This window comes from Ursus arctos, unplaced genomic scaffold, assembly GCF_023065955.2.
Source record: "Ursus arctos isolate Adak ecotype North America unplaced genomic scaffold, UrsArc2.0 scaffold_27, whole genome shotgun sequence".
NCBI lineage: Eukaryota > Metazoa > Chordata > Mammalia > Carnivora > Ursidae > Ursus > Ursus arctos.
Window position 1 is genome coordinate 16,403,239 of NW_026622952.1, and position 12,867 is coordinate 16,416,105.

The following is a 12,867-nucleotide window of genomic DNA, read 5'->3' on the forward strand; positions in this document are numbered from 1 at the left end:
GTGGGCCCGAGTGCGGGCGGCCGCGGGGGCGGCGGGGGGCGGCGGCGGGCGCGGCGCGCACTCACCTATGCACAGCTGGATGGCGTAGGCGTAGTAGGACCAGCCAAGCAGAAGGCTGATGAACACCACCGGGATCCAGTACAGCACCCGCCGGCACCGCCGCCTGACGCTGCCCGGGCCCGAGGGCGCCATCTTCCAGCCGCATCCACCTGCCCAGCTCCTCCGTCGCCGCCGCCCGCGGGCCTGGCTCCGGGGCGGGCTGGCCGCGCCCCGCGCCCCCGGCGAGACAGACCCGGGGGCGGCGGCCGGTTGCGCTGCGGCCACTGCCGCCGCCGTGGCGCTAACTCCCCATCCCGCAGCCCCAAGCCGGCGCCGCGGACTCCCCGCTCCTCAGCCGGGTGGAGGCGGTGGCAGCGATAGGAGGGCGAGTAGGAGGAGGAGAAGGAGGAGGGGGGAGGGGGCGGAGGGGGGAGGAGGGGGAGGATCGAGAGGAGGAGGTGGTAGCCTCCGCCCCGCCCCCGCCCGTCCCCGCCCCTCCGTCCCCCGGCCGCCTCCACCCGCGCGGCCCGCTGCGCCCTCGGGCGGGCTTTCTGGGCACTCCGGACGCCCTCCCCTGCACCCCGGGGCCCCTCCTAACCCCGCGCCCCCTCGCCGCTGGGTACCTCAGGGGCGCCCGAGGTGGGAGTGAAGGTGCCCACCTTGGCCCTTCCGCCTCCCCGCTGGAACCGTGATTCGGGGTAAAGTGGAGGAGGCGGGAGCCGCTGCTTGGGTCGGGGGCGCCAGTTCCGGGTGTCGGGCGGGGGCGAGGGCGCCCCCCCGCAACCAAGCCCCCGCCGTCGCCCGCAGCTCTGCACCGTCCCGGAGCTGCAGCGGCCGCACTTCGCGCAGAGACGCACGCGGGGGAGGGGAGGGGACGGAGCCGACCCCGGAAGCCGACCTGGGGCGCGCGGGACCCTTCACCTGCGGAGGCAGGTAGGGAGCGAGTCGCCCACCCCGGTAGACGCGCTACTACAAAGTCTTCAGGCGCTGAGGCAGTGTCCTTGCCTCCACCCTGGAAAATTCTCGCTTCAACTTGTGGGTCCTGGTAAACAGGCAGAGGGCAGCAAGGACGGGGCCGATTTCCCAGACCTGCTACATTGTTGGGCGACGAAATCTACTTTGTTACACGTTTTGGGGGGGAAGGGGGGAAGCGGGAATGAACCCCTCAGAAGGGTTGTGGAGCTGTCTTCTGGCGTGGAAGGGGACTGTGGAAGGAGGAAGAAGCTCTGGGGTTGTGAATCCAGAGATCTCCGGAGTTAGAATTACAAATTACTTGCTCTGAGAATTGGAACTCTTTTGTCAACGTTACTTAGTGGTTATACATCACCATTCGCACCGCTCCCTGACAGGAGTCCGGGGCTTCTCCCGTGTGCTTTTCCCAGCCCATTCTTCAACTATGAGGTGATCTTTTGTGGCGGCAATTCTAAATTTAGCGTGTAGCTGGTTCTAACGTGGTTGCTGAAAGTCCTGGAAGGGATTCTAAAGGTAGTTAGACCAAAGCGCTGGTTTTATGATCGATGAAACGGAAAAAATACAAATGCTTTTGAAATTGTTTCCTTTTTCCCCTCTGCTGATTATGAACGCACCTGCTTCCAAACGGAAACACCTCAATAAATGTAGTGTGTCTGAATTATATAGATAATGACCATGCACAATTTCACTTAACATTAATGAATGTATGTATTCACACTACACAGCAACCATATTGAATGAAAAAACGGTACTGAGTGGCATAAATTCAAAGAAATCTAAACTCTTATGTCTTTGAGATTATCTTTCTGTTGAGTAGATTAAAAGCAAGCTAATCTTCCCGGAAGTACCTACTGTGTGACACACACACATCAAATCTCTTTGCGCATCTATTAAAAAATCATAGAAAATGCCCGTCAAATTTCTGTGGGTTTTTAAATAATTGAAATGAGAATATTTCTGACCCAGTGAATCATTTTATTTTGGTGCGAACCTTATACTCTTTATTGGATATCCTGTAGGGTAGATTAGTATAAAAACACAGCTTTCCTGGAATCCTCAACTTTTCCCATGAATATCAACCTTATGCTCCCAACCAGAAGAATCTAAAAACAAGAAATAAAAGTCCCTCCCAGGACTGAAATACTCCCACGAAGACTAGCAAATCTGTGATGGAAAGCCACTGACGACTACTAAAGTATGAAAAGTAAAGTGGCATTTCCCAAACTATAAACAGTGGAATAAAGTGCGAAGTGTGTCTGTGTAGGGAGTAGATGCTACCCCTCTTCTGACAGTCTTACCAAGGTCTTCTGTCCAGAATGGAATAACATTATACAGTTGCCACATCTTTTATCCTTTTGGAAGAATGTGCAGGTGTAACATCTTCGAAGGAGGCTACATTGTTATTACTGAAATGTTAAGTGTTCACATTTATAATAAATATTTGTGTAATAATTGCAACCTATTTATAGCCATTTTAAGAGTACTACTATGACTGAGTTCTTCAAGAGTATCACTCTTATCTTGGGAAAAAAAAAAAAAGTCTAGCTCAGGAATAATCATCTCCAAAGCTTCAAGATGACAAGACTTATGTCTGCATAGGCAGGCATAAGCAGGCATGCACAAATGTAAGCTCTTTGGTGAGTAGCCAATCTCTAGATATTAGGCTCTGATGAGAGTGGAGGTATAACTTTAATTTTAGAATAGAGAGCCTTTGCTTTTTTTCTTTGCCTTATCTAAGGCTCTGCATCAACAGGAAAACAATTTGAAGGTCATAGATAATTAGGAAGAAAATTCACTAGAGTCTTTTTTTTTTTCTTTTTTTGAGAGAGAGAGAGAAGAGAGAGAGCATGTGCATGGGGGCGGGGGGATAGGGGAGGCAGAGGGGGGAAGGGGAGAAGGAGAGGAAGAGAGAAAATCCTACGTAGGCTCCATGTCAAGCTCAGAGCCCAACATGGGGCTTGATCTCAGGATCCTGAGATCATGACCTGAGCCCAAACCAAGAGTCGGATGCTTAAACAACTAAGCCACCCAGGTACCCCAAGACTTACTCTTTAGCTAGAAGTACAGCAGGTTCAACTCACAAATTTTAGGTACTCAATAATTACATCAAATTGTGAATTTCATGTAATAATTTTGATAAAACCGCTATGGCCATTTATGAAAAAGACAATTGGCCACAGCTAAAGAGAGAGAGGGCAGCACTAAGGGAAAAGGGATGGCCAGGCAAGCAGGAGGCCAAAGGGGTCATACAAGAGGAGGAGAAAGACCCTCCTACCTGGCTTACCCAGATCCTAAGAACAGTAATTCGGTCCTTACCAGGCCTCTCCCTGGAAGCTCCACCCACTTGGTAGTTTATCGAAGTTATTCACCTCCAAACTTTCAAAATCCCTGTCATCAGACCCTCTTCCCACAAAGGAAAGTTGATTTTCCTCTTCTCTCTCCAGTCAAGATCTACTTTGAATCACTCCCCCAGATTCTTTAGTCCCCAAATCTCAAATCTATTCTGCTCTCATGGTTAATACTCTGAAGCTTCTTCCTTCTTCCAGATCCAAATTAAAATTTTTACTTACTTCCTTTCATAGTGTGAGTCAAGAATAACATGGCCACCAAGCCTGGGGAGCCATGGACCCACCCGGTCTCTAGGACCTCCATTCACGCTGTCTCTACTGTACCGTCCTGATGTCATCTTTTCAGCCAAACCGCCTACAAGAACCTTTATTAGGTCACTTGCTTGATAGTTTCTCTTTCCTTTTAAAAGTGTTCTTAGAGGGAACCATTGCATATTTGAAGTGTAGGTCAATTTTATTACTCTCGGCTATGTGAGAAATTGATTATATTAGTTTTGCAATTAGGGTATATAGTACGCGACAAATACTGCCTTCTAAATTTACAAGGACAGAAAGCAATAAAGTTGAGATCTGGATGTATTCTCTTACTTACAATTCACCCATCCTTCCTGGAGTGGTTTGCAAAAATACTGATAATCCTCTTTTAATGTTTTCTTAAAGTAAACTTACCACTTTTTGAAAAAAAAAATCCTTTTATGAGTCAGCAATCCATGACATCAATGACTCTAGTATTAATTTGCACTTTTATTATAGTGGCCAAAATATTCTCTGTGGGAGAATAGTAGCATGCCCAAACCACATGTTGTTTCTGGACACACGTAAAATAAAAACAATCTTAGGGAAACTGGTTTAGGGGATGTGGTTACAGGTGATGCTAAGATACACTTTGGCTCTCAGAGATCTATAGTTTGCAATTAATATGAAATGTGATTGAATATAATGGGAGATAATTCCCAAGGCGTAAGAAATGTGTGGTTGCTTGGGTCGACGCATTGGGAAAATTGTAAAGTGGAAAAAACTGTCTCTGGTGAAGTTGGCCTTTGAAAAAGCCCTCTAGGATCTCTATGATGGTATTAATGTGTCTTGCCACTAGATGGCAGGCGCACACCAAGCAGTGCAGACTTCTTTCACAGAGGTTTGATTAGCATCAACTATTAGCTTAACCAAGGCAATTATAAATTATGAATTTAACCTCATGAACAATTATATATAATTATAACTAATTATAATTATACAATTTGTATTATACTTCAGTGGTTAATGATTAATTAATAAAAACCATATTCAGAAAATTGAAAAAAAATTGAGAACATTTTTCTATATAGCAATGTTAGTCAGTTTGTTTCTACTTCCACCTCTTCACAGTTTGCAGTAAGGTTAATTTTTTTAGAAATAAAATTGGAACTTTTCATTTAAGTGAATGCTTTGGCCTACTCCAGTCCCCCTCCCTGACCCCCAAATAGGAAGAAGTCAGTGTCTATGAACCCAAAAGTCAGGCAAATATTTCTACCCCATGGACTGGCAGTATCTTACAAATGACAAAAGTTCAGTAAGAAGTTATTTGAAGTGGCCACTGTGGAGTGAAAAGGTCAATAGCGAGCAGACCAAGGGCAAAAGAATCCTGCAGCATGGTGGCAAGTGTCCAGTGCTGTCAAGGCCAGTAATGACGTCCTACTCAGACTGTTCTTGATGGCAGGATCTTGGCCATACATCAGATTCATCTGTGCTAGCTCAAGCTTCATTCTTCAGGCTTCCTGTTGATTTTGGGGGTCTCTGTATACCTGCAAAAATATATTGGTATGTGTAAGTCAACTAGCATTGACTTGTGTTTGCAACCAGGAATGTTGGCTGGATCATAGTTTTAATTTCATTCTGCATCCCATGTCTTTAAGGGTCACTTTCAGCTCATGGAGGCTGAGGCACTTTGAGAAATTAGGGTTACAGGAATTGGGAACAGAGGAACCTACTTGGTGCCTTTCAAGTCATAATGTCTAGACCTGTACTGTCCAGTAAGTAGCTGCAAGCCGTCTGTAGCTATTCAAATTCAAATTAATTTAAATACAATAAAATTTAAAAATGTAGTTTTCTTAGTTGCAGTATCCACATTTCAAGTGCCCATAGCCAAATGTATCTAGCAGCAACTGTGTTGGACGGTGAAGATCTAGAACATTTCCATCATCACAGGAAGTTCCACTGTGATGACTGACTAGACATTTTATCTTGTCTGAATATTCATGAGGCAAGCTTTATATTTATAAATGCAAGGAACAAAAAGGTCCTCTCTCTAATTCTATCTGTACTGTTTTAAAGAAACAAAAAATGAGGGGTAGTAGAAAGTTGAAAACATTTTTTGGCTCATAGTGTTAGGAGCTTGCTTTCTTTCTTTGAAGATGTTAAAGTGTAAACATAAGGAGCCAGATGGATCATAACAGAGAGGGAAGGGGTAACACTAGATATTCTTCAACCCGAGGCTTGTATACAAATGATTACTTTCGGAAGATATGCAAAGAGAAACTTATCAGAATACTATACCCCAATTCCTAAGCTTCCTTCCTGGATAACTGCAGTCTTAAAGCACAGAATAGTCTATCTTCATCCAGTGGGCATCAGGACACTTTCTCTCTTGTTTGAGCAGATAATCATTGGGATGCCCAAAAAATAATTGGCTATTTCAGCTCTTTCTCTGTCAAGCTGTAAGATGGATTAGTCGTGCTGGATTTTCTGTGTGGCAGATGTTGGGGGAGGTGGAATTAATGTTTCTTGCGTAGTGGTCTGTACAAACCCACATTAGCTCTGGTTCAAGACATTCTTTTCTAGAAAAATAGATTAATTAAATTTAATTTAATTTAAAAATGTTTAGGGTTTAATACTAATAAGTATTTTTAGGGGTTGTCAAAGACTTTAAACGTAACTGAAGATCAAGCTGACATTGCAATTTATAATTGTGGGGAAAAAATTTAACTAGGGTTTTCTCAGGCCTATGAAAAGAACTGGGAAAGTGAAGAATAAATATTTAATGACGACATTTAGCAAAAAAGGCATGTTGGCTTCGGATTTGTAGTAGCAACATTTTGATTGTCAGGGATTCTTCCAACAGCTAAAATTTTATCCAGTGTAAATTATGTCTTAGCACCAGAGTGTTTGAGTCTATAATTATTTTCAAGGGATACTTGGACACTCCAGATTCTGAATTTCTTTGGATGATATCACTGGTTGATAACACTTTCTCCATGGGCTCACATCTCAGTCTTTGATAATGGGTCGTGCTATGAAATGCTTGGATGGCAGTGTCATATCAATGACTTTTCTATCTGGAATATGAGACAATATAAGTTTTTGTTTTTCAAACACTCAAAATAGTGGTTGAGGGTTCAAAGTCCAAATGACTAGAGATTTTGGGTTTTGTGCTTTGAGCCAAATAATAGGCTTGGGTATTAAATTTTCATTCTTTTAAACTTTCCTTGAATTCAGTAAAATAATAAAGATAACATTTTTTAATTTCCAGACAGTAGGAAAGATTTGACAACTTGGCATAGTCACTTTGTGAATTGTTAGAAAATATGTTAATTTAATTATAATGTGGAAATTACAGTGTTTTTAAATATTTTTAATGGGAGAAAAGTTAAATTGGACTTTATTTATACATGATGTGCTAATGAAACTTTTCCAATGGTGAAGACAGTGACCTATAGGAATTTACCATTACTCTTTCATTAGAAGCATCTTTGGATACAATAAAATACACATATTGGAATGCAAATTCCAGTGAGTTAAACTAATGTTATAAACATCAATATTCCATTATTTTGTTAAATAGGGTAAGCACTGCCATGACTTATACCGCCTCCAACACTGGAATAAAATATGTACTTTGGCTAAAAGTACTAATTAATTTTCTTTATAAAGAGGTCAGTTATAAATAGCCAGAGAAATGTAGAAAATAGCAGAAGTTTCTAGTATGTTTACAAAATTTAAACATCATGAACCTATTGAAGCTGCTTTAGTATCAGCCTAGGACCTTTCCAAATTCCTGCAGTGTATTGTTTAATACACTTATTTTATTTATTGATCTCCTGCTGTATGCCCAGGTACTGGGTATATTCAAACTAAAGAACGTGGTCCCTAGCTTTGAGGAGTTTATGGGTTAGTGAGACCAATGTACAGATACTTTCCATAATGAGATAAACGTACACTTACTACTGTACCAAGTACATCACTGGTAAAGGAGAGTGCCTCAGGGTACCTGGAACAGTAAAGGAAACTCTCAGAGAAAGAGTGGAATTTGTGCTAAAGCACAAAGGATAAGCGAGAGCTTGCATCATGGAGACATGAAGGGGTGGTTTTTTTGCCCAGGGAATGCCTTCTTCTCTTGAGAGGCCTATTTTGGGAACTAGAAGGGAAGGGAATATATGAGTCAAGATCCAGCCGGGAAAGCAAAACCCACACCAGGGAATTCAGTGGGAGGAATTTAATATGGGAAATTAAATTTAAAAAATGTTGGAAGGTTGAAAGAGCAACCATGGTGAGGTGAGACAAACACAAGCTTGGCAACGGCAGGAGGTCACTACCAGCCCAGGACTGGAAGGACCAAGGGGTGGCGGTAGAGCAGCAGCCCAAGATGATGGGTCACCTGGTAGAGACTGGGGACCACTGAGGTGATTTAGCCACTGCTGGGACACAGCTTGAGGGAGGGAAGGAGGGAGAGAGAAGAGAGACAGAGAATGAGGGAGAGAGAGAAACACAAAATTGAGTTGGAAGCCTGATGGCAGAGGAGCCGGGGGAACTGTGGTTTGCAGGAACAGCACCCTGAGTGTAAAGCAAAGCAAAAGAAGGATGAGGAATAATCCAAGAGCAAAGAGGCAACTTGACCAGCACAAGGGAACTGAGAGTAGAAGAAAGTCAAAAGATGAAGTAGGTGCCAGCCCATTAAAACAAAAGAAAAAGGTCTTGGATGCTGTTCAGAATTTGAAGTTTACCAAATAGTCACTAGAGAGCTTTCAAACAATTTTAAGCAGGAGAACAAACTCATCCAGTTCTGCCACTTACCAGCTCTTTGACAGGAGAAAAAAAGATGCTAAATTTATGTTAGAACGGTAATTCTGAAAGCATTGTCGTGAATGAAGTGGAAAGACAGAATCATCCAGAAACTCTTGTTCCTGACCAGTTGAAAGGGAATGAAATCCTGAACTGGGACCGTGACAAGGGGGAATGGAGAGAAGGAGACAAATTCTGGAAAAGACCAGAGGGATCTGAAAAACAGGAAAGATCAGATTTCTTAGAGTTAGGAGTCTACAGAAAGGGAATCTGGGGGGAGGCCCAGGGGGTGGACAGGCCCATCACTGGGCCCATCACTGTCCCCCACTGGCTCACAGTGCACGATAGCGGGGCCCAAATCCATATTTGAGGTTCTGAGATCTTAATTTTCAGAATCCCCCTGCATTTCCTTCATGACCTCCAGTCTCTGCTGGACTATAGTCCACTAAGAATATGTCTCTGGCTGTCTCCAGTGCCATTAACCACAACTTCCATGAAAATGTCACTTCTAAATAAGATGCATGAAAGATCTCAGAGTTAGAAAAGTGGAAATGGTTATTTCTTCTTCAGAGGGGTCTCCACAGCCCCATTCCATTTGGATGACGTAGTGAATATGTGAAATTTTGGGATTTTATCTGTCACTCCACGTGTAACCCTTCACGCTCTGCTTTTTGTTCTGTTTTGCTTAAGTTTGCTCCTTACTCAGTGTTAGGGCTGCAGCTTTGAAAAGTCACTTTCTCATCCTCCATATTTGAGGTGAAAAAGTAGAAGCATTAAAGAGATTGGACAACTTGCCCAAGGTCATGCCACTCTGCTATCCAGTCAACGAATCGAGAACCCAAGCCTCCTGACTCCCAGACGGCTGTTGTTTGCTCTTAGGCTGTGAGTCTAAAGGGATCAGCTTAGTTTCTTTTACGTCTTTTCTTTTATGTCTAAAAGTGAAAATGTCCGTAACTGCTGTGATATCTGGACATATATGAACAATTTGATGCCAAAATGTATGTTCCTCAAACATTGATATCAATTTTTAGTATAAAAGTATAAATTTTATGCAAGATTTTTGGAATCTTCTCACCAAAATAGAGCATTGCCAGAGACAAAGACAGTACACAATGAATAGAGTCCTTTGGACTTCCAAACTTCTTCAAGTGAAAAAGGAGGAATGACTAAGGTAGCAGAACCAAGAGCCCAGAGAGCAGAGCTCAGAGCCATAAAGAATTTTCCTGGGCAGGAGTAAGACTGAATTGTAATGAAGGAGCTTCCAACATTTCAGCACAGTTTTCAGAATTGCTATGAACCATTGACTCCTTTATTCTTCTCAGTTTCTCCCCTTTTAAACAAGAATGTCTATAATGGTTGTCCTGTCTCTGTTCTACTATTGTCTAGTGGGGGTGTGTGTGGCAAGGGCAGGTAACTTGCCTCTGTCGTTCACACATCTTCAGGTTGAGAGAAGCTGTACTGGACTATTCCCAAGGAGCCTCAGCCCTACCAGGAACTGATAAGATGATGAGATTCTGGAGTTTGAGCTGACCCATTAGATTTCGTGGACTTTGGGAAGGGTAAGTATATTTTGCATGTGGGAAGAATGTAAATAATTTGTGGCCAGAGGATGGACTATGGTGTTTTTAAATGTGTCCATAAAGTCTTTGAGATTGCTCCCCTCAAGAGGCGGATGGTGACTCATCTCTCATGACTAGAATAAAATAGGAGTGAGAGAGGGAAACCTGAGGAATTAGGTTACCAGCGACTGCGCCTCCATCCTCCCTCTTGGATCGTTTACTCTGGGAGAAGTTAGCTGCCACGGCGTGAGCATCTGCGTGGAGTGGCCCGTGCGGCAAGGAGCAGTGCCCTGCAGCTGAGAGCCGGGAGAGGGAGCTTTCCTGGAAGTCAGTCCTCCAGTCGAAGCCCTGCCTTCAGATGACGAGTCCTGGCTCACAGCCTGATTGCAACCCTGGGAGTGACCTAGAGGCTGAGTCACCCAGGTAAGCTGCTCCCGAATTCCCGGCTCTCAGGAATTGTGTGAGGTATTAAATGTCTTCTTAGGACACTGCATTTTGGGGCAATTTGTTATGCAGCAAGAGATAACTAATCTAGCAAAAGGAGAAATATTCTTTTGTAGCATTTGTCAAATAAATTCAAATATGAGGCCCTTAGTAAGCTTCCCAGTTTCAGATAATCATGGCAAATTATTGCCACTTGAGGCACATGGAAAGGGCCAGTGAGAGAGGAAAAATAAAGATGGAGTTTTATATATATATATATATATATATATATATGCCAGACACTGTACCTTTAAGCATTTTATATGCAAATATATTTGATGAATATATGTTAGCTATAATCTGCACTTATTATCACAGAAGGCAAATTCATCTCATTGAGGCTGAAGCGACTTAGGTGTTGTGACATCCATATTATTGGGCAACTCTCAAGTATGTGAGTAATTGTATTTATTAATTTTAATATTAGAAGGCAGACACATGGTTAGGAAATGTGTTCTGCAGTAAAGTAAAAGGCAAAGACTATATTTACTCTTCAGGCTTGATATGCTGTACTTCATTCATTCATTCATTCATTTATATGTTTATCCACTTATTCTTTCAACAAAGATGTATTAGTATCTACTCGATCCCACATACTCCACTAAACACAGGATTGAGCAATGCTTTGCAACCAGAATAAAGCTTTATTCCCACTTCTTCAAGGAAAACATTACATTTAAAAAAGGTGTTGTGTGGGAATATGAGTGACTAGCAATCTGAAGCCAAATTAAAAATACACACACACACACGTATGTTTTTCAGGATGACCAGATTTTATTTTAAATTAGCTTTGAGCAATAGAAGCAATTTTCTGCTATAAAAAGGGATGCATTTTAGCTTTTGACAACTTGATTTTTTTAAACTGAGAGTGGGAAAATGTAAATTATGTGAATATATAATTTGGCATCCTGGAGATATGAGCAGAAGGAGCTGACAGGAAGACAGAATTTTTTTTTCTTTTTTGGCCATAGGCAATCCTCTTTTCTATTTTTAGGAAGAAAGAAAACTAGTAGACAGAAATAGTCCTAGGTACATTGACTGTATATTTCATATGCATACCATAAAATATTTAATAAAGTTAAGTAGGTGCTTGAAAACCAAGAAAATTCAGTAGATGGAGATGGTAACAATCATGAAAATAGGCAATATAGATGTAGGGTGGGTTTAAGGCATTGGGCAATATCATTTAAAAATGTTTTTCTTAAATATTTTTTCACTATTTTTAATTCCCTTTGATAATGAGCGCTACCTTGTACTTTTCAATAGCCCATGAATTTTTTACTTTCTTTTATCTTCAAGGTCAAGTTTATGAACAAGTTACAAATAAGCTGATTCTAGTTGAATTAAGGATATTATTTTAGGAGTAATAATAACCAACATTTATTAAGTGTTTGCTAAGCTCAAAGGCTTACGGGCAGTTTCCCCTCTAGTTCTCACAAAGACCTCAGGACCTAGCCACTGTCACTGTCTCATCTCCCATGTGCAAAAGCCCTGGCCTAGAAAGGGAAAGAACCTTGCTTAACTACACAGGTAGGTGGTGACAGAGTCAGGATTTGAACTCAGGAAATCTGGCTGGAGAGCCATGCTTAATTAACCACACTATTCTGAATGGATGGGCTAAATGTATTTCACCTCTTTATGTGTATTTCCCAATTTATCTTTCTTTGGAAAAGTTATGTCTTCTTGGGTTCTGCTTTAAGTCCTTGCCCATTTTCTCTGTTCTATCCAAGGATCATTTAACCTGATAATTATGGAAGTCCACACCTGTCTTCACGATACACTGACACATTCATTTAGTTGAAAGGTAGAAACCAAATTGGTTTTTAAAAATACATTGGAATCTAATTGAAAAATTTCATGAAAGTGAGAAACTAGGAGCGAGATCTCAAGTACAGAGAGCCTCCGACAATCGCTTTTCAAAAGTGCTGGTCACCTCTACATCTTCATCTCCACTGAAAATGCCTCTCAAGCAAGACATTGTATGACAATTGTAATCACTGAAGTTTAGGATGCGAGAACTGTTCAGTGACTTTTAAATAATTGTTCCTTATTCTTCTGTGTTTGAAGATGATGATGTGCCTACTTATTATTGAATGGTGAGGTGACCGGTATACTTTCCAGCACTGGTTACATTAAAGACAAACAAAGTTGATATCATTATTTACCAGCTCTCGAATTTTTTTCTTCCCAGCTGTCATTCATCCTCCCTAATTTGTCACAAGTCTTGGTTTTCTGTTAGTCTTTTGCCCTCAGCTGTCAGCTCTGCCACACAGTTCAGGGTATGTTCTGTGTGTCCTTCAAGCCCCCATTTCTACCTAAATAGCTTCTGCCTCATGTAAAATTAAAAAAAAAAAAAACACAACGTAATAACACCTTGCTATTATTTATTCTTTATAAATTACTTTCTACTGAAGTGATCAGCTTAACTTTGT

General features: G+C 42.1%; 1 protein-coding gene and 1 long non-coding RNA gene across 3 annotated transcripts in view; one reads left to right on the forward strand and one right to left on the reverse strand.

Moving 5' to 3' along the window:
- Nucleotides 1-420, reverse strand: part of ZDHHC2 (zinc finger DHHC-type palmitoyltransferase 2) — a 67,994-nt gene extending 67,574 nt beyond the window's left edge. The window contains exon 1 of one of the 2 annotated variants that reach the window (XM_057303383.1): nucleotides 66-420. In XM_057303383.1, coding sequence (XP_057159366.1) covers nucleotides 66-192 — 127 coding nt within the window. In that variant the 5' untranslated portion in view covers nucleotides 193-420. The remainder of the gene's footprint in view (nucleotides 1-65) is intronic. The other variant, XM_026508454.4, reaches the window with a different exon arrangement.
- A 132-nt stretch (nucleotides 421-552) lies between these two features.
- Nucleotides 553-12,867, forward strand: LOC125283699 (uncharacterized). The gene is made up of 4 exons (XR_007191679.2): nucleotides 553-972; nucleotides 9,150-9,275; nucleotides 9,836-10,375; nucleotides 10,754-12,867. It is a non-coding gene; the product is annotated as an uncharacterized LOC125283699 (long non-coding RNA).